The 26315-nt window shown below is 48.0% G+C and overlaps 1 protein-coding gene across 10 annotated transcripts in view; it reads right to left on the reverse strand.

The window, feature by feature from the left end:
- LOC138364257 (uncharacterized) overlaps nucleotides 1–26315 on the reverse strand; it is a 183098-nt gene that overhangs the window by 45379 nt on the left and 111404 nt on the right. For 3 of the 10 annotated variants that reach the window (XR_011228365.1, XR_011228368.1, XR_011228363.1), the window contains exon 2: nucleotides 12987–13148. The exons of 3 other annotated variants lie outside the window; for them this stretch is intronic. Coding sequence is in view for 3 of the 7 variants with exons in the window: in XM_069323673.1 (XP_069179774.1) it covers nucleotides 8643–8679; nucleotides 12987–13013 (64 nt within the window). In the remaining 4 variants the exon portion in view is untranslated. Of the gene's footprint in view, nucleotides 1–8593; nucleotides 8680–12986; nucleotides 13149–26315 lie in introns of those variants that run through there. 4 more of the 10 variants (XM_069323673.1, XM_069323677.1, XR_011228369.1 and 1 more) reach the window with 4 other exon arrangements.

A 26315-nucleotide genomic window follows, 5' to 3' on the forward strand; every position in this document is an offset into this window, starting at 1 on the left:
CGCAACCCTAGTATTGGTCGTGGAGTGGCCTACACAGCGGAGCTGATCGGAACCTGCCAGCTACAGGCTGGATTTGTGGTTGAAGGCCTCCACGACGGAGCACCCAGTGGGACCGTGTTTTGGCTGGCCTGTGGCCAGGGTAGATTCGCCTAGAGAAGCCAAGAGGATTCAGCGTGGGCCACGAAGAAAGAAACCAGGGTTACTCATCGTGAGCACCGTGGAGCATCCTGTGTCTTCAGAGGAAGACGATTCTCTACATTGTGTATTTATACCCCCGTGTGACAGTTTATATATTTATTTATGGTGGTGGTGATTATATATATAAAGCAGTGCATATGTATCCCTTCCCCTTTAACTTGCGTTATGGAACACACCCCTTGAAAGCCACTACTAACTTGGGGCCGGATACCCAAACTAATAACATCAGAGAAGAACCCGGTTGCGACCCAATAGGGCCGTAACAGAAGCCATATTAGCGAGGCAAGTCAAAGTGTTAAGAAAAGGTTCCCTTCAAGAGGGTTGAGTACCCATCTAGTTGGACTGATAGGCACCTCTGATACACAGAGCAATCACACTAACGTGATGTATCAATGAGAAAATCGGTGAGAGACGTGATGAGAATTTGAACCTATGCACTGTGCATTCCCAGGCACACGCCGCAAACAACAAGGCGACAGCACTGTCAAACACGCCTGGGGAATGTTACTGATAATGTCCAGTGCATAGGTTGTCTGTGTGCATTATTGTTTTTTAACTGACATTTTTCATTGTGCGAGTTAACACACGCATTATTATGTTAGTAATCATATAATCTAGTGTTCCTTTCTACATCAGTAGAGTATTATGTTTAAGCACACTGTATAATCGACATCCTTAATACGTGCTATCAGCGGAAAAAACTTCTGAATAACCTTTTTCTTATTAGAATATGCTGCATAATACATGATGCTTAATATACTGAATGAGAAACACCTTACACAGTTGGATCGCTAATGTACGATTCTCTACAATAGTTAAAAAACTGGGAAGCAGCAGCCAGAGGAGCTAGCACTATGGGACACTTGGATAGAGGCGCTGGGAGATGGTGGATAACGGCATGAACCCTTAGATGAATGGTGGATTAACACGACGATGAATCACGGGTAGGTGGATGGTGTTTTAACAGGGTGCACTAAGGTATACTTGTGTTGACCAGACCACACATTTGAAGGACGAAGGTCGTCCCTTCACCTTCTAGTGTGGGGTCTGGTCAACATACTTTAGCTACGTTACTGTGACTCATCGCCTGCATAAGGTATACTTGTGTTAGTATCACACTTAATTCGCTCCTGTACATACAATAGGACTATTTAGGTTAGGTAAGGAGAGTTAGTGACGAATAAACATATACACTAAATGTGTCGAGTGGGAGGAGGGTGGGCATTTATCAGCTGATGAATGGAAGGGGAGACAGTCACGACTGTCAGCTGATGAATGGAAGGGGAGACAGTCACGACTGTCAGCTGTTGATTGGAAGGGAAGACAGTCTCGACTGGGTTTTGCACTTGTACGGGAAAGAATTCATTGCTAACAGTTATTGTATTTCACTCCCCCTAAACGTTCGTTCATGCTTGCACTAACCTCGACATGCATATCTGCTATCTGTAAACCTTAATTGGTTCACAATCAATTTGAAGCGTTCCTTGAAAAACCCTTTACACTTTTATCCTTTGTAAATCCTTATTTGCTTCACTGAAACTGACAATTTGAAACTCTTCCCTAAACGTTTCTCCTCCCGAAACTTAAGCATAATGCTTGCTGTATCTTTCTTGCTAATGCTTAATTTCATTATACAAAATTATATACTGTACGAATCAATTTTAAACTTTTTTAATTCTCATCTATTTTTCACTTTCCCTCATTCTCAAGAATGTTGCAATGAAAATTACAGTTGAACAACTATACTTCCACTACCTAATTTATGAAACATTTCGAAAAACTACACGAATCATTTGGGTTTCCCTTTTAACTTCGTTCACAACTTATGCCCTTAACTACTATTTTATTTTGCAACTCAAAAAATTTCCGTTTACTAAACTTGCAACTTTGTAAGGAACACCATTGCAACGTGACTCATGCACGTTTTCAATCCTTGCAATTGTTTGTCAAACCAGGACAAAAGGTATCTGCCACATCCTCAATTCCCCTACTATAGTCCTCTGCTAGAACTATTTAATCAAAGTCCGAGGCATGGTATCTTGCCTGACCGCTGGATACCGACTAATACCAATACCCAAGCCAAATTCGCAAACATTCTGACCCATACGATAAAATAAGTAGGAGTCGTGAGAAGGAGTCGAACCTAAGCTCTAGGGACCAAGCAAGCACCTTAGACAACTGTACCACAACATGGTCAAAAGGATTCCAACCTGGGATGCTTGGGAGTACCCAGAGCAGATGATCGAATCCTACTCACAAGCTCCTCCTCATTATACATCACATTATGTGATTTCTTTGTGCCTTCAGACCCATGTCTGACATCCTGTATGTGTAAAGTTCGAGAGAACTTTACACATAACGTCCTCCCAGCGACTATAATCAACCAGAATTATGCTCGACAAGTTAATGTTTCAAATTAGCCCCCAACTTGCTCCTATCCTTTATGGTTTCCTTCCTTGAAGAAGCATTCAAATTTGATTTGCTGAATATTTTGTTAGACAAGACCCATGCTCTTAGGTGGCATTTATTGACCTTAAACTCCTCCTGATACAGCAAAAAGGTGAGAGAAATCTTAGAATTAGCTTCTTTTGGAGTTTAGGGAAGATTTGACATAGCTCAAGGGGCACACGAGTATCAGAATTGCCTCAGTTCTTTCAAGGGAGTCAAAAGTAAACATTCTGCACCCTTTGATTTGGGTACACCGCAGAGTAGGGCGCTTTGCTCAACAGTTCAATATCCTAATGCACAAAAACTGGTATTTGCACACTTGCTGATAAAGCTGTCATCTGTTATGTCGATGACATTAGTTTGGATATTTCAAACAAAACAAGACTGCAACCCCTACTCGAGTCACTCGCTGATAAAAGCATTGAATTCGGTCTTTAACGTTATCCATTGCTCTTTCTCCCAGAAAACAACCAGTGCGCCTCTTGCTTTCAAAGTTAACAACCAAACCATACAAACATGTGGGCAGCACAAATACCAGAGTAGGTATCAGTGACATTGTAAACGACCTACAGCGTAGGTTAAAATTCAAATCACTGAAAATACTTACTAGTAAGAATATTGGTATACATGTTAAATATGCTAGATTATTCAACATGTTTGTTAGATCCCTACTTGATTATTATGCCTTGCACTTAGCTTCCCCGCCTCTGTTCTGAACAAACTAGAATAGAACGAAGCCATGAGGGTAATTCTTGGTGCCCCAAGAAGCACAAGAATTAACATGGGGAAAGAACTGAAGCTTCCAACCATACTAGAGAGAATCATCCAAGTCAACACTACCTTTTCCCTTCAGGTCATAGGAGATCCCTACATCCCCAGCATTGCTCGGAGATAAATTATTATGTGCCGTTAACACACTATTAAGTGGTGCAACATACCACCTCACTCCTTGTATGAGAAATAGCCGAGTAAAAATGTCTACAATCTCATGAAACTGAACATTCCTTTTAATGCAATATTCCTGTCACTGAAATCTTCATTTGTACACCACAATTTAAGTATCATATACAACCGCCACTAAGATGGTTAATTGGAATCCTGCTCTTTCCAAAGCCGTCACACTTTAAATAATTGCCTCATCAAAATTTAAGAACCAACTAGAACTCAGAACGGCCTGAAAACACCGGTATAAAAATTTGTGATTTGTTTAGATCCGAAACCTATGTATAAGGGCTGCACAAAACGTCCTCCAGATTGTGACACTACGGAAAATCTCAGTCAGCCCCAACCGGTCTGAACAATACGTTCTTAACATACCGAGAAGCTGCACTTTAACCACACAATATATCAAGGCAACACCTGTTAGTAGACTAAAAATCATCGACACATTGGCTTTACCAGAAAATAAAAATTAGGAATGACCTTCCACTTCTGACAATATTTTTGACTACAAAATGAAAGATTCCTTCAATACCACATTGACTATTTTGACCGTTATTCTGGAGTGCCACAAGGCTGTGTACTGGCGCCAACATTACACCACACACTGCTGAGGGAAGGATGGGGAGGAGTGGCGGCCCTGCTGATAAGGACTGGTGTTTCAAGGAGATGGATATCCAGGGGTGCGAGGAGTTCAGAGACTACATAACAGGCACCATGACGATGGGAGGACCAAAAATAGGAGCCGTAACATATAACCCTCCATTAAACGACAGACCACCCGCAATATTATGACAAACATAGCAGTACCTACTATAACTGAAAGGGTAGACTGTCGCCTGTTAGAAATCTATCGGGTAATAATAATGGGGACTTCAACCATGCACAGATACAAGAACCATATAGTGGTACAACGCAAGCTAAACTATTGGACATGGCAACAATTAACTTTTCAAGCCAACATGTAAGCAAATGTCAATAGTAATGATTACTATTGACATTTGAATATATGGTGTTAGTCGGGAAAACTTACTCATGGTACCAGAACTTACACATAACCAGAAGGCCAAAGCCTGGCATACCGAAAGGGAAATTACAAGTAAACAAAATTTATAATATAAATACCATAGGTAGTAAATCTCAAGGATAAAGGCTGCACAGACATGATTGACTGCATCACCCAGACGAGTAAGGGAGACAGCATAATTTTGTCCTGGTAGAAGAGAATGGAATTTCACGACTGTGTTAAGTTGTGCGAATGAGTATGACCAGATGGTCTCCACGCTTTTATATCAGCGTGGAATCTCCAGAAGAGCATTTCCATCCTTGCACCCTCTTGTATCCTTTGGTCTGGGACCAAAGTCAGCCTTGCTGGGTATCTATGGGCAACCCTCTGGCTGGGATGGCCACGGATATTCCAAGAGTCGTTGCAATGTCTATCACCAGGGTGGATTATACCAGTCAGTGGAACTCTGTGGTTCCAGTCAGATACAACAGAGGGTTAGTTATTGACCAGACCACACTAGAAAGTTAAGGGACGACGACGTTTCAGTCCGTCCTTGACCATTCTCAAGTCGATTGTTAGAAATCTATCAACCCAATCGACTTGAGAATGGTCCAGGACGGACCGAAACGTCGTCGTCCCTTCACCTTCTAGTGTGAAGTCTGGCCAACATACTTCAGCCACGTTATTGTGACTCCGTCTGCAGAGGGTTAGTTTCGTGCTCCCAGGACAGAAGGGTTCACTCATGTTAAGGCAGGTCTCCTAACCTCCTTGGTACTTTTCCATGACATGGAACAGACAAAGATTACTTGTGTATGGAATTATCTTTGGTTTAGGTATTTGTCATTTGTCTATTCGTTCACACGATCATTGGACAAAGGAAAATTAGACCAAATGATGTACTTTTTCTGACGGGGGCCACCCAGCCAATACCGTGCAGCAAGCACGGAATTGACAGAACCCATCAACTGAGTGAAAACATGAAGCCAGGGAGAGTCTCCTAACTTTGTGTGTGATAATGATAAAACTAGTACTCCAAGCAGACAGATTACTTATGGACTTTGACAAAGAATTTTAAGGATTACCAAGTCCGTACTCCTAACTCTTCCATAAGGAACCCAGGATACAGCAGAAAATTTATACTTGTCGAATGAAAGAATAAAAGCTTCATTTAATAAAGTTAGATGGCAAACAGACCGGAGACAACGACAGGCCCAGACCAAGAGGCTAAGATGAGGAGACGCCCAGTCACCAAGACCAGTTCCACAACAAAGCAGCTACAGCTACAACTGAGACCATGGGATGACCTGCGGGTATTTGATAACAGAGGATACCTCCCCCTCCCCCTAGAGCACACTATGGTTCTTCCCCTAAAATATAAACCAGGTCATCTGATTGAACACCATGTCACAAGCAAGGGAACGATCGCTAAGTGTAACACTGGCCTCGGAGGAGCATTAGATTTTGATTAAATACTACCGGCGAGAGAATTAGAGGAGAGCTACAGAAGAGACGGCGACTACGGGTACAACGGAAGAAAGATATTGGTACAACAAAGAGGTAAAGTCCCATACAAAAGATTTAGTTACTTCGAATATTCTCTCCTGCAAGTGTTACGACCTGGTTGGTCTATGTGATAATAAACAAGCCATTTGGGGCATTCCTTAATTTAACCTACAGCCAGAGACTGAAGTACACGACCCACTTTGTCAGCCCTAAACCCAAGCACACCAGGAAAGCTGCCAAAGCACTGGCACAATTTTTTTGTATTAAATTAAGGACAAAATTACGGGAAAACTAAGGGAAGGTGGAGTCTGCAGGACCACAAATAAGGCACTAATAACAGTGCCTCGTATGTGTAACTGAGGTCACCCTCTTCAGGGTGAACAACAATTCGTATTGCCAGATTAAAGGGACGATGATCGGAGCAAGTGTTAGTGTTGCTGTGATAAAAATATTTATGCATGCAACATTTGACGGCCTCCACACACTATAGTGAACACCAGCCACACTAATCAACTCGTCCTCAGGCTAGGCTCGTTAGAGCAGCGGCCGTCCCACGAGACGTTTATAAACTTTAACACCGTAATAAAAACATTTGTTCCCATACTTAATTTATTATACTATAAAATTCAATGTATATTAGGCGTACATTATGTGATTAGACTTTTTGGTGATTTGTGTTTGTAGTCCACTAGTGAAGCATTTACAGACTTGCTATTCGAGAAGCTGATGTCAGTGAAGCACTGTTCAAGAATAGTTCACGCCTCGCTCAGACCGTCTCATCAATAAAAGACAAATGATTGTTAATCCAGCCAACGAACTTCTTGTTTATCAATGAAAAACAAGTTTACACGCAACTTTTTTTCTGGTTTTATTCCACCCAGTGGTCGACACTAAAGGCGCATTCATATAACACGCTGTTCATTCAAAATAGGAATTCTCAAATACATATTTTTATATATTAGCATACTTTGCATATTTAGGCATTAATTAAGTTAGGCATTTAGTTTCTCATGGTGATTATTTGTATCTGTAATACGTGGGTGAAGCATTTACAACATTGTGGTTAAAACAACAGTCGTCAGTGAAGCACTGTTCAAGAAATGTTTGAACGTCATCAGTTGTGAGTCATGTGTAAACCATTTTTCCATTCATAAAGAGGAGGTCTGGCAGGTGTATGGAATGGACCTTAACCTTTCTTTATGAGGACGAGCTGTTACACAGCTCAACTGATCACGTTCCAACATTTCTCGAGCAGTGCTCTGCTGATGACCGCTGCTCAAATCCCAAAGCTATAACTATCATCCAACAGTTCTAATACAATGATTTTTCTTCGAAAATCTGAGTCAAAGGTATATTTAGCGAGCAAAATAATCTGGGTAAAGCCTTGTAGGAGCTCTGGGAGAGTCCTTAAAACAAGAGGCTGCCCCGCATCTTCCATACAAGCAGCAGCCAAGACACTGGCTCCTCTCCAGCGACACCATCTTGTACGGGAACAAACATACAATCTAAAAAGGATGGTTCTACATAAGTTATATATTTCTACAGCTTCAGGAAGCATCCGAAAGAAAGTTAACAAGCTCTAGTCTGGGATGAAGGAAACCATTGGCGAACATCCGGCCTAGAACTTGCTTCCTTCGGAGCCTTCTTTGTTAGCTTGGGGAAAAAGGAATATCCCCCAGTGACATTAGTAACGGCTCCTTTCCCAGCATAAACCATATGCCACTTGAGTATTCATAGCAGATCAGCCAGTTATTATATAATTTCTCCCCTCAATAATGAGGGGCACTTAACACTAACAACAAACCAAGAACACCACGTTACCCCGTTCCGAAGACCCAGAAACGGTTACCTCTAACACTTCACAGAGCCTGCCGCCTTACCACAATATTTGTCGATTTGCAGAAATGCCGCAGCGTTCAGGGGCTACCAATACCTTGTCCAAGATGAGGATAATGGCCACGTAGCTGCAAGTGCTCAACCTCACGAAACTGTAGGATTGTATCAGTATCGAGGCTTAACCTATCAGCTAGATAGGTTTAGCCCCGATACTTTCCCCTCACGCTTTCCTCTCGCCAGTCTCTCCTAATCAAAGCTGAAGCATCACTTTCTTGGGTATTTTTATTTATATTTGATTGGACTGGTGGGATAGAAGACAGACTAACAAGTATGGACGGGAAGAGGTGGGGAGGGAGGGGAGGAGAAGAGGATTGATATGTAATCTAAATTGTTGGCCTAACATTAACCATATGATACACCACAACTAAATGTTCAAATTATGGGTCCGAAGATTTTTCCCCACTCTGAAGTGGTTAACACATGGAGTGCTTTAGACTACACCGATTAGAAGATAACCGCTTCAAGGTATAGTGTGTACCTACTAAAATTATTAATACGTGTTCCCTTCACCTATTGTACTGAGGTGGGAATATGTTTCCCACTACATAGTGACCAACTGCAATTCGAGAGAAGATTTTCAAAGTAACTTTAATCCCTCCATACCTGCAGTGCCGTTGTACGAGACCAATTTCATGGGTCTGGTTGACCATACCTGCAGTGCCGCTGTACTGATGCACCCTCGTACATACCTGAAATTTCACATTAAACATATCAAAATACTAAATTGAACATCTTCATGTAAAGTTTGAGAAACATCCCGCAAGACAATATCAGGTCAGACATTGGTTGAGCTAAAAAGACTTACCACAGACGTATGTGATGTAGGTATGTGATGGGGGGGTATGTGACGGGGGGGGTATGTGACGGGGGGGGGGGGTATGTGACGGGGGGGGGGGTATGTGACGGGGGGGGTATGTGACGGGGGGGGGGGTATGTGACGGGGGGGGTATGTGACGGGGGGGGTATGTGATGGGGGGGGTATGTGATGGGGGGGGTATGTGATGGGGGGGGGGTATGTGACGGGGGGGGGTATGTGACGGGGGGGGGGATGTGACGGGGGGGGGGATGTGACGGGGGGGTATGTGACGGGGGGGGGGTATGTGACGGGGGGGGGTATGTGACGGGGGGGGTATGTGACGGGGGGGGTATGTGACGGGGGGGTATGTGACGGGGGGGTATGTGACGGGGGGGTATGTGACGGGGGGGTATGTGACGGGGGGGGGTCTGTGACGGGGGGGGGTCTGTGACGGGGGGGGGTCTGTGACGGGGGGGGGTCTGTGACGGGGGGGGGTATGTGACGGGGGGGGGGTATGTGACGGGGGGGGGTATGTGACGGGGGGGTATGTGCCGTGGGGGGTATGTGCCGGGGGGTGTATGTGCCGGGGGGGGGGGGGGTATGTGCCGGGGGGGGGTATGTGCCGGGGGGGGTATGTGCCGGGGGGGGGGTATGTGCCGGGGGGGGGGGTATGTGCCGGGGGGGGGTATGTGCCGGGGGGCGGTATGTGCCGGGGGGCGGTATGTGCCGGGGGGCGGTATGTGCGGGGGGGGGGGGGGTATGTGCGGGGGGGGGGGGGGTATGTGCGGGGGGGGGGGTATGTGCGGGGGGGGGGGGGTATGTGCGGGGGGGGGTATGTTCGGGGGGGGGGGTATGTTCGGGGGGGGGTATGTGCGGGGGGGGGGTATGTGCGGGGGGGGGTATGTGCGGGGGGGGGGGGGGGTATGTGCGGGGGGGGTATGTGCGGGGGGGGGGTATGTGCGGGGGGGGGTATGTGCCGGGGGGGGTATGTGCCGGGGGGGGGGTATGTGCCGGTGGGGGGGGGGGGTATGTGACGGGGGGGTATGTGACGTGTGGGGGGGTATGTGCCGGGGGGGTATGTGTCGGGGGGGGGGTATGTGCCGGGGGGGGTATGTGCCGGGGAGGGGGGGATGTGCCGGGGAGGGGGGATGTGCCGGGGAGGGGGGGATGTGCCGGGGAGGGGGGGATGTGCCGGGGAGGGGGGGATGTGCCGGGGAGGGGGGGATGTGCCGGGGAGGGGGGGATGTGCCGGGGAGGGGGGGATGTGCCGGGGGGGGGGTATGTGCCTGGGGGGGGTATGTGCCTGGGGGGGGTATGTGCCTGGGGGGGGGGTATGTGCCTGGGGGGGGGGTATGTGCCTGGGGGGGGTGTATGTGCCGGGGGGTGGGGTATGTGCCAGGGGGGTGGGGTATGTGCCGGGGGGGTATGTGCCGGGGTGGGGTATGTGCCTGGGGGGGGGGTATGTGCCTGGGGGGGGGGTATGTGCCTGGGGGGGGGGGTATGTGCCTGGGGGGGGGGGTATGTGCCTGGGGGGGGGGGTATGTGCCGGGGGGTGGGGTATGTGCCTGGGGGGGGGGTATGTGCCGGGGGGTGGGGTATGTGCCGGGGGGTGGGGTATGTGCCTGGGGGGGGGGTATGTGCCGGGGGGTGGGGTATGTGCCGGGGGTGGGGTATGTGCCTGGGGGGGGGTATGTGCCGGGGGGTGGGGTATGTGCCGGGGGGTGGGGTATGTGCCTGGGGGGGGGTATGTGCCTGGGGGGGGGGTATGTGCCGGGGGGTGGGGTATGTGCCTGGGGGGGGGTATGTGCCTGGGGGTGGGGTATGTGCCTGGGGGGGGGGTATGTGCCGGGGGGGGGGGTATGTGCCGGGGGGTGGGGTATGTGCCGGGGGGTGGGGTATGTGCCGGGGGGTGGGGTATGTGCCGGGGGGTGGGGTATGTGCCGGGGGGGGGGTATGTGCCGGGGGGGGGGTATGTGCCTGGGGGGGGGTATGTGCCGGGGGGTGGGGTATGTGCCGGGGGGGGGGTATGTGCCGGGGGGGGGTATGTGCCGGGGGGGGGGGTATGTGCCGGGGGGTGGGGTATGTGCCGGGGGGGGGATGTGCCGGGGGGGGGTATGTGCCGGGGGGTGGGGTATGTGCCTGGGGGGGGGGGTATGTGCCGGGGGGTGGGGTATGTGCCGGGGGGGGTATGTGCCGGGGGGGGGTATGTGCCGGGGGGTGGGGTATGTGCCGGGGGGGGATGTGCCGGGGGGGGTATGTGCCGGGGGGTGGGGTATGTGCCGGGGGGGGATGTGCCGGGGGGGGGGTATGTGTCGGGGGGTGGGGTATGTGCCGGGGGGTGGGGTATGTGCCGGGGGGGGGGGGTATGTGCCGGGGGGGGTATGTGCCGGGGGGGGGGTATGTGCCGGGGGGGGGGTATGTGCCGGGGGGTGGGGTATGTGCCGGGGGGGGGGATGTGCCGGGGGGGGGGTATGTGCCGGGGGGTGGGGTATGTGCCGGGGGGTGGGGTATGTGCCGGGGGGGGATGTGCCGGGGGGGGGGGGGTATGTGCCGGGGGGTGGGGTATGTGCCGGGGGGGGGATGTGCCGGGGGGGGGGGTATGTGCCGGGGGGTGGGGTATGTACCTGGGGGGGGGGTATGTGCCTGGGGGGGGGGGTATGTGCCGGGGGGTGGGGTATGTGCCGGGGGGGGATGTGCCGGGGGGGGGTATGTGCCGGGGGGTGGGGTATGTGCCGGGGGGGGATGTGCCGGGGGGGGGGTATGTGCCGGGGGGGGTATGTGCCGGGGGGGGTATGTGCCGGGGGGGGGGTATGTGCCGGGGGGGGTATGTGCCGGGGGGGGGGTATGTGCCGGGGGGGGGTATGTGCCGGGGGGTGGGGTATGTGCCGGGGGGGGGTATGTGCCGGGGGGGGGTATGTGCCGGGGGGTGGGGTATGTGCCGGGGGGGGGGATGTGCCGGGGGGGGGGTATGTGCCGGGGGGTGGGGTATGTGCCGGGGGTGGGGTATGTGCCGGGGGGTGGGGTATGTGCCGGGGGGGGGTATGTGCCGGGGGGTGGGGTATGTGCCGGGGGGGGATGTGCCGGGGGGGGTATGTGCCGGGGGGTGGGGTATGTGCCGGGGGGGTATGTGCCGGGGGGTGGGTATGTGCCGGGGGGGGTATGTGCCGGGGGGGGTATGTGCCGGGGGGGTATGTGCCGGGGGGGGGTATGTGCCGGGGGGGGTATGTGCCGGGGGGGGTATGTGCCGGGGGGGGGTATGTGCCGGGGGGGGGTATGTGCCGGGGGGGGGGTATGTGCCGGGGGGTGGGGTATGTGCCGGGGGGGGTATGTGCCTGGGGGGGGGTATGTGCCTGGGGGGGGGTATGTGCCGGGGGGGGTATGTGCCGGGGGGGGTATGTGCCTGGGGGGGGGGTATGTGCCTGGGGGGGGGTATGTGCCTGGGGGGGGGTATGTGCCGGGGGGGGTATGTGCCGGGGGGGGGGTATGTGCCGGGGGGGGGTATGTGCCGGGGGGGGGGTATGTGCCGGGGGGGGGGGGTATGTGCCGGGGGGGGGGTATGTGCCGGGGGGGGGGTATGTGCCGGGGGGGGGGTATGTGCCGGGGGGGGGGGTATGTGCCTGGGGGGGGGGTATGTGCCTGGGGGGGGGGTATGTGCCTGGGGGGGGGTATGTGCCGGGGGGGGGGGTATGTGCCGGGGGGGGGGTATGTGCCGGGGGGGGGGGGTATGTGCCGGGGGGTGGGGTATGTGCCGGGGGGTGGGGTATGTGCCGGTTACTAGATTATAAGTCTTTTGTTCCGTGTTTCAAGGAATGAAATCTGATAGTTCACAAGAAATACCTTATAACTGCCAGAATTTAACTATAATAATTTTGTAAACATTTTTCCACCTGCGTTTGGTCGAGCGGTCAATTTCACGATAAGGTCGACACTCAAATCGCTGATGTGGAATAGATAATCACACAGTAGTCGTTTTAAAATTTAATTTTGTTTTAATAAGTTTCATCAAAGTCTTAAGCTAGGGAAAAAGTCTACCTAGACATTACTCAATATCATTATCTTAAATGAGTAAACCTGAGCTAATTTAATTATTTTCAATAAAGCCTTAACATCTATAACTATGTTTATTTAGACAGCAAATAAAGACAATTCTACCAAGAGAATACAATGTGATAAAATAACTAATCATCTAGAGTAACTTGCCTGTAAGTCTGGCGCAGGTAACCTCATGCACAGGACTGTCCAGGTGACTAATTTAGTAAAACCAATGAGGCGGGCGCTGAGCAGCACCTCTCCCCACGCCGGCCCGCGCCACACTGCCCGCCGCCGCGCCTCTTGACTAGCTTGGCCTCACGGGTCAACTACCTGTGACGTCATTCACCTCACCTGACATGAGGCCGCCTCACATACAAATGATTCACAAGTAAAGTCACTTCAACAATATTAAGAGAGTTTATTTCTATTAATGTGAAGTATGAGCAAGTGTGAGTATGTATTAAAAGTACATACTTCACTACTGGACATTAAACCCACTACCACACCCACCTAGTAGCTTGGAAGCTCCATAACGCCTTCTGTAACTTATGTTGGGGTCTAAGCCAGGGGCCAGGTACAGCAACCAGTTACGGTGTTCAGCGTCCCGTGTGTGTGTGTGTGTGTGTATTTACTGTGTGCCTGTAGGGTCGGGATCACTATATCCCGTGCTACATGGACATTCCCTTCCGCGTACCTAAATCTAAAACAAACATGTAGGGCCGAACTCTTAGCTCTTTGACTCCACCTTGCGAATCGCTGGTTGCGTAATTTACCGACTCCAGCCCTATTATTTTCCTTTCATGTCAACCACATGTGTTTTTTCCTCTCTCACACACATCACCAGGAAGCAGCCTGCAACAGCTGTATAGCTCCCAGGCATCTATTTACTGCTGGATGAAAAGATACATCAGGTGGAAGGAAATCTGCCCATTTCCTCTGTCTCGACCGGGAATCAAACCCGGGCCCTTAGAACAACGACCCTAGAGTGCTATACACTGTTGCAAGGACTCGTGCATGCATGTTTGTGTTTGTATAAACTTGCCTAGATGTACTCACCTAGATGTGCCTGCAGTGTCAAGCTAGGCTCCTAACCCAGCCTTCTAAACATTCTTACATTATTGCAATGTCTACTTTCTCACGCTTGAATAATATTTACACACATTTTTTTTAATCTAATTAGTTTCAACGACTTCAACGTTTACCCAGTTCCATTTATTGACAGCTCTGACACTGAAAAAGTTCTGTCTGACGTCCATGTGACTCATTTGGGTCTCTAATTTCCTTCTATGACCCTCGTTCTGCTGTTCTTTGCTTTGAACAGTATTATTTTTTTTGCCTTGTCAATTTCCCTTAGAATTTTATATATTATCATATCCCCCTTCTCTCCCCTTTCCTACAGTGTGGTACGGTCCAGTTCTCTGTCTTTCCTTATAGCTTAAACCCTTCAGCTCAGGAACGAGTCTCGTTGCAAATCTTTGGACCTTTTCTAGTGTCTTCTTCTTCTTCTTTTTCTTCGTGTCCATTTATAGGCAAGGGTTCCATGCTCGGGATCCATATTCAAGTGTGCGTCTCACCTTCGCTGTATATAGGGACCGGAAAGCCCCCCCCTTGTCCAATTGTCTGAAGGATACACGGATGTTATCCAGTATGTCGTTATATGCAGCTGTTATTCTGCTAATGTGAGCTTCTGGCATCACAAATGGCGTTATGTCCACTCCAAGAATTTTTCCATCCGATAAAATAATCTGCTTTCCATTTATTCTATATTGCTGTACTGGTCTTAGTGCGCCTGTTCCCTTCCTCATAACTTTACATTTGGCTGGGTTAAACTAACAGCCATTTTTGAAGCATGTCCAAATTTGATTGAATGCCTCACAATCACTGTCCTGACTTCTCATTAGCTTAGCATCATTTGTAAATATTGATAAAGGAAAATATTTCGTCTGTTAGGTGATTGCCATAAATTTTAAACAGTTTGGGTCCTAGAAGCGACCCTTGTGGTACTTCACTTGTAACTTCTCTCTCCACTCTGATATGTCTGCCCTTTTACTTCCTTCTTTAGATATATATATTCTCTGACCACACTAAGACTTTTCCTGTTACGCCAGCCTGCTCCTCTAATTTCAGTACGAGTCTTTCATGCAGGATCGTATAAAATGTTTCCTCGCAGACGACGAATATGCATTCTGCCCATCTTTCTGTCTTGTTTGATTTCTGCCTTCATCTTATAGCATTCCAGCAAGTTTATCAAGTAGGATTTTTTCCTTTATTAAAATCGTGCTGGCGCCTCGAAACAAAATTTATTTGTTCAAAACGTTGCACTAGCCCGCTACGGATCAGTTTCTCTAACTTGTAGGGAATACTTGTCAGTAATGCGGGTCTGTGTTTAACGGTTTGTCTTCCCCCTTTCTTGTAGGACTGGTGCCACATTACACATTCATTTAAAGAGAAATTAAATATTATGGCAAGTGGGTTGCAGAATGTTTCAGTTGCCTCTCTCGGTATTCATGGCAATATTGTGTCTGGTTCCAAGGTCCGTTACCGGTATTGGCAGCAGCAGCAGCAGCAGCAGCAGCAGCAGTCTAGCAGTGAAGCAGGAGCGAGTCTCCAGTCTAGCCTTGAGGGAGGTAGCAGAGCCGAGGCTTGTGTCTAGCATTGGCAGCAGCGACAGTCCAAACACAGAGGAAGCAGCAACTCCACAGTAGTGGAAGCCTTGAGCCTCGCCTCTCAGTTACATCGTCGAGCTCCGTCTCCCCCCCAGGTTTTTTTTTTTTTTGTTTTTTTTTTTATATATATATATACAAGAGTTATTACATTCTTGTACAGCCACTAGTACGCGTAGCGTTTCGGCAAGTCCTTAATCCTATGTTCCCTGGAATACGATCCCCCGCCGCGAAGAATCGTTAGATGTCAAATATCAGATAGTCAAATATTAGAATCGGTTATGTCAAATATAACTGGACACACCAAGATCTGCCCACCCAACCCACACACACAAGACAAATGAGGTCCCTACCCGTCACAGGGTGGACAAATTTGGTCCCTATTCCCTCTCCTCCCCCACACCCCCAACGGATTGATCTGAACACACCCCACCAACAGACACCACACCAACAGACCATCCTGTCTAAATTAAAAATAGCATTGCTCTTCGCTCGTATGTGCGCTTTGGCCAAAAATGGATGAAATTTGAAATGAAATCGGCTCACGAAAGTGATGTACTGTCCCGTTTTCAGTTTGAGTCGTCTGGATTACTCGGGAAGGTAAATTTCAATTAACGTTTTTCATGACTTTTGAAAGTTTGGTAGGTTGGGAGGGAAGAAATTCTCCTAGGACCCTTAACTTACCGTTTTGGAAAAAATTCAACATTTTAATTTGTTAATGTTCATATTGCATCCATTCTCTGCCATAGGGTTAAACGGCCAAATTCCTACATTATTTGTAAGAGGACAGGTTGCATGACCACGAGACCACAAGTGTGGCTGGCCTACTCATGTGTCTTACACCGGTTCCATGATGACTCTTTACAGTCATCAGTCAGATAAGGTTATAATACATTCATACTAACAATATACACAAACAGATTGATTATGGCTTAGTGAAATTAATGTTGACCGTCTAATTACGCTAAAACCAAATTTAATAATTATTAACCCTCCCCAATTTGTGAAAAAGTTATTTAACTGGTGACAAATTACACACAGTTCAATCCGAAGTAATAAATAAAATTACAATAAATTCACATTAAATTTAGATAAATCACCGTGACAAGGTAACTGAGGAAAGAAGATAGAAGCACAAACCAGCGAATCTGTACGATGGTACAACATGGTTGCAGCTGGCAATCCCAATCATTATGGCCGAAGAGGACGACGACGACGAGAGAATCAGTAATAGCGAGAATCCGTCTGGGATACAAATATCCATGGAGATATGGAATGGAAACAACAGTTGATCAGCGAAGTTGCAGAATCTGTGGTGAGAGTGATGGACACCGCCTTGACCACTATCTACGTGAATGTGAACACCTGAGAGACATTAGGAAATGTGTGTAGAATAATGAACCCCACATTGTTTGAGTTAGGAAAACACTATTTGTCAAATATTGATACTGTTCTTAAAAAAGATTTCCCCATTTTGCACCCGCAAGATAACGTAAGCTTTTAAGGGTTGATAAATTGTTAATCTTTTTTGTTTGAGGAGCTGTTCACTTGAGACAGTTAAGCAAGTCCCAGCTGTGTCTGGGTACAAGTGACAGGATGAACAACCCAGCGGGTTTTCTTCCTATTGGGGAGTGGTTGTACATTCTGCTATGGCGGTATGTTCACTCAAGATGAGTGGCGCTGCCCAATAAACTCGCCCCTCGGGCAAAATTTAAAAATTTAATTAAGATAAATCAATTATTCACCGGTAAATTTCCCACAGAGGGAGAGGGGGGGGGGGGAAAGAGACCTCGTTTATGTCTTCTGTGAGGGGCTGGGTGGGTAGATCTGTGTGTGTCCAGTGATATTGGCATAACCTGTTGGGAAGACGGACGTCTGGTACTTTAATTGTGGTACCTATGGGCTCAATTTAGGGGTATTTCAACGGCTGGCAGTTAGTTGGCTATTAGTAATTGGTGAACGAGTGTCGCGAATGTAGAGATGTTCCAACTGGACATGTGGATTGTCAATTTCACACAGGCTTTAGCAAGGGCCATCATCTCGTCCACCTTCGGACTCGGGAGTGGAGCAAGTTGTTAGTGTTGGCAAGTAGATGCGATGACGGGTGTGGACTGCAGTGAGGCGCTGGGTTGAGGGCTTGGAAGTATAGTCTGGGTGTGAGTGGAGTGGTTTCTGAGTGTGGGGTGGAAGAGAGGTGCTCGAGTTTGTTGTACTGTGCTTCACACATTGCTAAGAATAGCCTTCCCTGTGGGGCATTGACCGTGTACAGACACGTGGTGTCTTATATATATTGCTCTTGTTAGGCCAGTTTTTAAATTATGCAGTTCAGTTTTGGTCGCCATACTACAGTGGACAAATTCAAAAACCTTTATTTACCTTCTCTAGAAAAGCGAAGAGTTAGGGCGTGACATGATTATTGTGTACAAGTGGATAAATGGGGCATAACTAGGGAGATATTAATGAGGTATTACATATTTCACTGAACAGAACGCGAAACAATAGATATATACTGAACAAGTTTAGATTTAGGGAAAGACTTGGGTAAATACTGGTTCGGTAACAGGGTTGATTGTCGAAAAAATTATAGGGTAACATAACAGCCGTAGGATCTCTTGAGTTTGGGTGGATATAAATAGGAGCTGCTAGGTATGAGCCTATAGACCCTCTGCAGTTTCCTTCATTCCTGTTCTAATGTTTTTATTCTTGCTGCCGACTTGTTCATGCTCTATCAAAATTATTCCATGATTAAGAGTCACATATACTGGAATAATATACACTCGGTCTTCAAGAACTTATCGTATACCACCACCATACACTTCAAAGAATATTTAATAATTGATCATCTCCGCTGGACCTTCACCGTGCTTGTAAAAATATATTTAGTTCCCATAATAATGTTCATAAACATTTTCAGTAGATACTACTGTCGTTGTCAGTCTTTGAACATTATCAAACAGCATCTTCATATAATAATATAAGACTAGTAGAATCTTCAAGGTCTTTTGTTGATGTCTAATGCACAATGATACGAAGCATCTGATTTGATGTTAATAAACCAATGTTGTCCTCAATGATTTAAAACCTAAATCACTTGTATACAATTTCAACTTAGATTCAACAGAGCAGAAGTTGTTAAATACATATTGTCAAAATCTTACTACTGAAGCGATCATACGAGTCATAAATACTCTCACTCCGCCAAGTAAAACAAACAAGCAATACTTAGTGGGCCAGCCAGAGGCTGGCCCACTAAGGGCCACACTAAGGGCCCACTAACGGCGCGGACCCACATTAAGGCCCTGCGCAGGAATATCCCTGCAAAAAACAAAAAAAAAAACAAAAAAACAAACATAAAACTTGTATACATGTCATACCGCAATGTGTTCCTGTATTGTAACCCGAGCTTCCTCACATATCTGTAGCGCCCACACACACATACCTTTAGCTCACAACACACTCACACACACACACACACACACACACACACACACACACGGACAGAAACCGACTTGTAAAGGTGGTGTTTACAACGAAACCACGAAGGAGGACATTCTCGAAAGGAAGAGTCGTCTGCAGCATGTGGAGGGATACAAAAAAAAGTTTCCTGCAGAGGGACAGGACGAAGGAGGAGAGAGCCAGGGCAAGCAGAGGCAAGGAGGAAGCGCAGGGATGGAGAGGAGCAAACCAGGAAATCACAGCTCCCAACACAACAGTCCCAGAGACAAGAGGAGAACCCAAAACCAGCATCCCAGCAACACCAGAGGGGAGGGCAACCCCACCACCCCCCTCTGCATAGAAACCCTCCCTTCCCCTCACCCTACCTGCCCCCACCCAACCCACCCTCCCTCCCTCCCCACCCCATTCTGACCCTGACACCCCTTCCCCATTCCCATCATGTCCCCCCTCCCACCTTTTCCCCCCTGTCCCCCCCTCCCCCTTCATCCCATACCCTCCCTATCCCTCCTCCCCCCTCACCCCGTATCCTCCATGTCCCCCCTACCTCCTTAACCCACACCCTACCTGTCCCCCCTTTCCTTAAACCCCCACCCCCCACTCCAAAATCCTCTGAGACCCTGCAAACCACCTCACAGATCCTCTCACCCACGGAACAGCTTCCAACACCAGCAGAATGCTCGCCAAGAAAGGGACAAGAAAATGGACAGAAGAAAGTGAGCTTCAAGGCGATGTACACTAACAAAGATGGGATTTCAAATAAAACAAGTGAACTTGGAGAATGGGCACTAGAATAATAAGAGAGAGAGCAGCTTCTGTGGCTAGCAGGAACGGATCCAGACTTCTAATCATGGGAGACTTCAACCATGGGAAGATAGATTGGGGGAACAGAGACCCACATGGAGGCCCTGACACATGGAGTGCTAAACTGCTGGATGTGGCAACAAGAAACTTTCTAAGTCAACACGTCAAGGGACCGACAAGAATGAGAGGAGGGGATGAACCAGCCTTGCTTGATCTGATATTTACCCTAAATGAGTCGGATATAAGGGAAGTTAAGTTGGAAGCCCCCTTGGGAATGAGTGATCATAGTGTATTGAGCTTTGAGTACCTGGTTGAGCTGGGAATTATCACCCCCAAAAAAGAACTGGGAACCAAAGAGCTGGCGTACCGAAAGGGAAACTATGAGGAAATGAATAAATTCCTATGGGATATACATTGGGACACAGAACTCGGAACCAAGTCCGTACAAGACATGATGGACTATGTCACCCAAAAATGTCAGGAGGCTGTAAACAGGTTTGTCCCAGCCCGACAGGAAAAAACAGAGAAGCAAAGGAAGAATCCGTGGTTTAATAAGGAATGTATGAAAGCAAAGGAGCTGAACAAAAGGGCATGGAGGAACTTCCGTAATAACAGAACACCAGAAAGTAGAGAGAGATACCAGAGAACCGGGAACGAATATGTCAGTGTGAGAAGAGCAGCTGAGAAAAGGTATGAAAATGATATAGCTAATAAAGCCAAGACCGAACCAAAGCTACTACACAGTCACATCAGGAGGAAGACAACAGTGAAGGAACAGGTGATGAAACTTAGGGTGGGCGAGGACAGGCACACAGAGAATGACAGAGAGGTGTGTGAAGAACCCAACAAAAGGTTCCAGGAGGTCTTTACAATAGAACAGGGAGATGTCGCGGCGCTAGAAGAGGTGGCAGCAAACCAGGTGACCTTGGATAGGTTCGAAATTACAAGAGATGAGGTCAAGAAGCTCCTATTGGAGCTGGATGTGAGAAAAGCTGTTGGGACGGATGGAATCTCGCCATGGGTATCGAAAGAGTGTTGCGGAGCACTTTGCCTACCACTCTCCATAGTGTATAGTAGGTCACTGGAAACGGGGGACCTACCAGAAATATGGAAGACTGCTAATGTAGTACCAATATACAAAAAGGGTGACAGACAAGAGGCACTGAACTACAGGCCAGTGTCTTTAACTTGTATACCATGCAATGTGATGGAGAAGATCGTGAGAAAAAACCTAGTAACACATCTGGAGAGAAGAGACTTCGTGACAACCCATCAACATGGGTTCAGGGAGGGTAAATCTTGCCTTACAGGATTGATTGAATTCTACAATCAGGTGACAAAGATTAAACAAGAAAGAGAAGGGTGGGCGGACTGCATTTTTTTGGACTGTCGGAAAGCCTTTGACACAGTACCCCATAAAAGGTTGATGCATAAGCTGGAGAAACAGGCAGGAGTAACTGGTAGGGCACTCCAGTGGGTAAGGGAGTACCTAAACAATAGGAAGCAGAGAGTTACAGTGAGGGGTGAGACCTCAGACTGGCGTGAAGTCACCAGTGGAGTCCCACAGGGCTCTGTACTTGGACCTATCCTGTTTCTGATATACGTAAATGATCTCCCAGAGGGTATAGACTCATTCCTCTCAATGTTTGCTGACGACGCCAAAATTATGAGAAGGATTAAGACAGAGGAGGACAGCTTGAGGCTTCAAGAAGACCTGGACAAGCTGCAGGAATGGTCGAACAAATGGCTGTTACAGTTTAATCCAAGCAAATGTAATGTAATGAAGATAGGGGTAGGAAGCAGGAGACCAGATACAAGGTATCACTTGGGAGATGAAATACTTCAAGCGTCCGAGAGAGAGAAAGACCTGGGGGTTAATATCACGCCAGACCTGTCCCCTGAAGCTCATATCAAGAGGATAACAGCAGCAGCATATGCCAGGTTGGCTAACATAAGAACGGCCTTTAGAAACTTGTGTAAGGAATCTTTCAGAACATTATATACCACATATGTCAGACCAATCCTGGAGTATGCGGCACCAGCATGGAGTCCATTTCTAGTCAAGCATAAGACTAAAATGGAAAAGGTTCAAAGGTTTGCCACCAGACTAGTACCCGAGCTGAGAGGTATGAGCTACGAGGAGAGACTACGGGAATTAAACCTCACTTCGTTGGAAGACAGAAGAGTTAGGGGGGACATGATCACCACATTCAAGATCCTCAAGGGAATCGACAGGGTTGATAAAGACAGGCTGTTTAACAAAAGGGGCACACGCACTAGGAGACACAGGTGGAAACTGAGTGCCCAAATGAGCCACACAGATATTAGAAAGAACTTTTTTAGTGTCAGAGTGGTTGACAAATGGAATGCATTAGGAAGTGATGTGGTGGAGGCTGACTCCATACACAGTTTCAAGTGTAGATATGATAGAGCCCGATAGGCTCAGGAACCTGTACACTTGTTGATTGACAGTTGAGAGGCGGGACCGAAGAGCCAGAGCTCAACCCCCGCAAGCACAACTAGGTGTGTACAACTAGGTGAGTACACACACACAGGGCCACCAAAGAGGTTATTTTAGAAAGGAAGAGTCGTCTGCAGTATGTGGAGGAATACAAGAAAGTATTCCTGTAGAGAGACAGGACGAAGGAGGAGAGAGCCAGGGCAGCAGAGGCAAGGAGGAAGCGCAGGGAGAGAGGAGCAAACCAGGAAATCGCAGCCCCCAACACAACAGTCCCAGAGATAAGAGGGGAACCCACAACCAGCATCCCAGCAACACCAGAGGGGAGGGCAACAACTCCACCCCCCTCTGCATAGAAACCCTCCCTTCCCCTCACCCTACCTGCCCCCCACGCAAATGCTCACCCCCCCCCTCCGCCCCCCCCCCATTCTGACCCTTTCACCTCTCCCCCATTCCCACCATGTCCCCCCTCTCGCCTCCCCCCCCTTGTCCCCCTCCCCCTTCATCCCATACTCTCCCGATCCCTCCTCCCCCTCACCCCGTATCCTCCCTGTCCCCCCCCCATCTCCTTAACCCACACCCTACCTGTCCCCCTTCCCTTGCACCCCCTCCCCCCCCAAAATCCTCTGAGACCCTGCAAACCACCTCACAGATCTTCTCACCCACGGAACAGCTTCCCACACCAGCAGAATGCTCGCCAAGAAGGGAACTAGAAAATGAACAGAAGTAAGTGAGCTTCAAGGCGATGTACACTAACATTGATGGGATTACAAATAAAACAAGTGAACTTGGAGAAAGGGGGACTAGAAGAAAACCCAGACATAATAGCACTCACAGAAACAAAGCTAACGAAAACCATAAACGCAGTGTTTCCACAGGACTACTATGTAGTGAGGAAAGAGAGAAGGGAGAGGAGGTGGTGGTGTAGCTTTGCTGATAAGAAAAGGTTGGAGTTTTGAAGAGATGGTAAATCAGAACTGTGAAGGTTTCAGTGACTACATATCAGGCACCATAGTAACTAGAGGACAGATAATTATAGTAGTAGTCATATATAACCCTGACAGAAGACCCAGACAGGAATATGATAGAAACAATATGGCCACCATCAATATAATAGAGAGCAGCAGCTTCTGTGGCTAGCAGGAACGGATCCAGACTACTAATCATGGGAGTCTTCAACCATGGGAAAATAGATTGGGAGAACGGAGACCCACATGGAGGACCAGACACATGGAGAGCTAAGCTGCTGGTCGTGGCAACAAGAAACTCTGTCAACTCGTCAAGGGACCGACAAGAATGAGAGGAGAGGATGAACCAGCCTTGCTTGATCTGATATTTACCCTAAATGAGTCGGATATAAGGGAAGTTAAGTTGGAAGCCCCTCTGGGAATGAGTGATCACAGTGTATTGAGCTTTGAGTACCTGGTTGAGCTGGGAATTATCTGCACCAAAAAGGAACTGGGAAACAAAGGGCTGGCGTACCGAAAGGGAAACTATGAGATGAATAAATTCCTAAGGAATACAATGGGACACGTAACTCGGAACCAAGTCTGTACAAGACATGATGGACTGTCACCCAAAAGTGCCAGGAGGTTGTAAGCAGGTTTGTCCCGGCCCGACAGGAAAGAGAGAGAAGCAAAAGAAGAATCCGTGGTTTAATAGGGAATGTATGAAAGCAAAGGAGCTGAACAAAAGAGCATGGAGGAACTTCCGTAATAACAGAACACCTGAAAGTAGAGAGAGATACGCGCTACGGAAAAAATTGAAAATATAAAAAAGAAACCACGTACAAAACTCAGGCAAATCATAACATAGAACGAAAAGGCAATGTAAAGGATCTGGGTGTACTCATGTCGGAAGACCTTACCTTTAAAGAACACAATAAAGTAGCCGTCACAACTGCAAGAAAAATGACAGGTTGGATAACAAGAACTTTTCACACTAGAGATGCTATACCGATGATGATACTTTTCAAAACGCTTGTGCTCTCTAGAGTGGAGTACTGCTGCACAATGACAGCCCCTTTCAAAGCTGGAGAAATTGCTGACCTGGAGAGCGTGCAGAGATCCTTTACTGCTAGAATCCACTCAATAAAACATCTAAATTACTGGGACCGACTAAAGAGCCTAAACTGTACTCCCTTGAGCGCAGGCGGGAGAGATACATAATAATTTACACGTGGAAAATATTAGAGGGGCTGGTCCCAAACCTGCACACAGAAATAACATCACATGAGACCAGGAGGCATGGCAGGATGTGCAGAATACCCCCGTTGAAAAGCAGAGGTGCAACAGGTACTCTGAGAGAGAACTATCAACATCAGAGGCCCAAGACTGTTCAATACGCTTCCACTACACATAAGGGGCATAAGTGGCCGACCCCTCACAGTGTTCAAGAGAGAACTGGATAAGCACCTCCAAAGGATACCTGATCAACCAGGCTGTGACTCATACGTCAGGCTGCGAGCAGCCGCGTCTAACAGCCTGGTTGATCAGTCCAGCAACCAGGAGGCCTGGTCGACGACCGGGCCGCGGGGACACTAAGCCCTGGAAGCACCTCAAGGACCAGTGGGAGTGCATCGCAGGCCAGGCCTACCAGAGAACCAGGAACGAGTATGTTAGTGTGAGAAGAGCAGCTGAGAAAAGGTATGAAAATTATATAGCTAACAAAGCCATGACCGAACCAAAACTACTACATAGTCACATCAGGAAGACAACAGTGAAGGAACAGGGGATGAAAGTTAGGGTGGGTGAGGACAGGTACACACAGAATGACAAAGAGGTGTGTGAAGAACTCGACAAAAGGTTCCAGGAGGTCTTTACAATAGAACAAGGTGAAGTCACTGCGCTAGGAGAGGTGGCAGCAAACCAGGCGACCTTGGAAAGGTTCGAAATTACAAGAGATGAGGTTAAGAAATACTTATTGGAGCAGGACGTGAGAAAAGCTATTGGGCCAGACGGAATCTCACCATGGGTATTGAAAGAGTGTGCAGGAGCACTTTGTTTGTCAGAAATATGGAAGACGGCTAATGTAGTCTTAATATACAAAAAAGGGTGACACAAGAGGCACTGAATTACAGGCCAGTGTCCTTAACTTGTATATCATGCAAGGTGATGGAGAAGATTATGAGAAAAAACCTAGAAACACATTTGGAGAGATGAGACTTTGTGACAACCCATCAACATGGGTTCAGGGAGGGTAAATCTTACCTTACAGGCTTGGGAGGACCTATAGTAGTAGTAGCAGTGATATTGAACCCTCCACCAAATGACAGAAGACACAGGCAAGAGTATGACAGAAACAATATGGCAGATAACATAATTGAGAGGGCAGGCTCTGCTGCCTGTAAAAATCGATCCCATCTGCTCATCATGGGGGACTTCAATCAAGGAAGGAAAGACTGGGAGAACACAGAACCGCACGGAGGAGAGGATACATGGAGAGCCAAACTAGTGGAGGTGGCGACAAGAAACTTTCTAAGCCAACATGTCAGGGAACCCACAAGGATGAGGGGAAACGATGAACTAGCGAGACTCGACCTAGTCTTCACTCTGCATGACTCCGACATAGGGAAATTGACTTCGAGGTCCCAGTAGGAATGAGCGATCACAGTGTACTGACGTTTGAGTATCTGGTCGAAGAAGGGCTAAAGTACTCGAGAAAGGGAACTGAAAGAAAAAGGCTGGCATTCCGTGAGGGAAATTACAAGGAGATAAGAAAATTCCTAACGGATATAACATGGGAATCAGAGCTAAGGGGAAAGACGGCCCAAAACATGATGGAATACATCACGCAGAAGTGCAAGGAGGCAGCAGAAAAGTTTATCCCGGTTAAAAAGGTAAAAAATGAAATGCAGATGAGAAACCCATGGTTTAATCAGAGATGTAAGCTAACTAGCTTACATCTCTGATTACAACAAAGTAGCAAAGCAACAAAGTAAAACAGCATGGAGAAACTATAGAAATAACAGGACACTTGAGAGCTGAGAAAGTTACCAGAGAGACAGATGATTACGTCAGGGTGAGAAGAGAGGAAGAAGGGCAATATGAAAACGACATAGCAAGCAAGGCTAAGACCCAACTCAAATTGCTGCACAGCCACATCAGGAGAAGGACAACA

Source organism: Procambarus clarkii, chromosome 2, assembly GCF_040958095.1.
Source record: "Procambarus clarkii isolate CNS0578487 chromosome 2, FALCON_Pclarkii_2.0, whole genome shotgun sequence".
NCBI classification, from domain to species: Eukaryota; Metazoa; Arthropoda; class Malacostraca; order Decapoda; family Cambaridae; genus Procambarus; species Procambarus clarkii.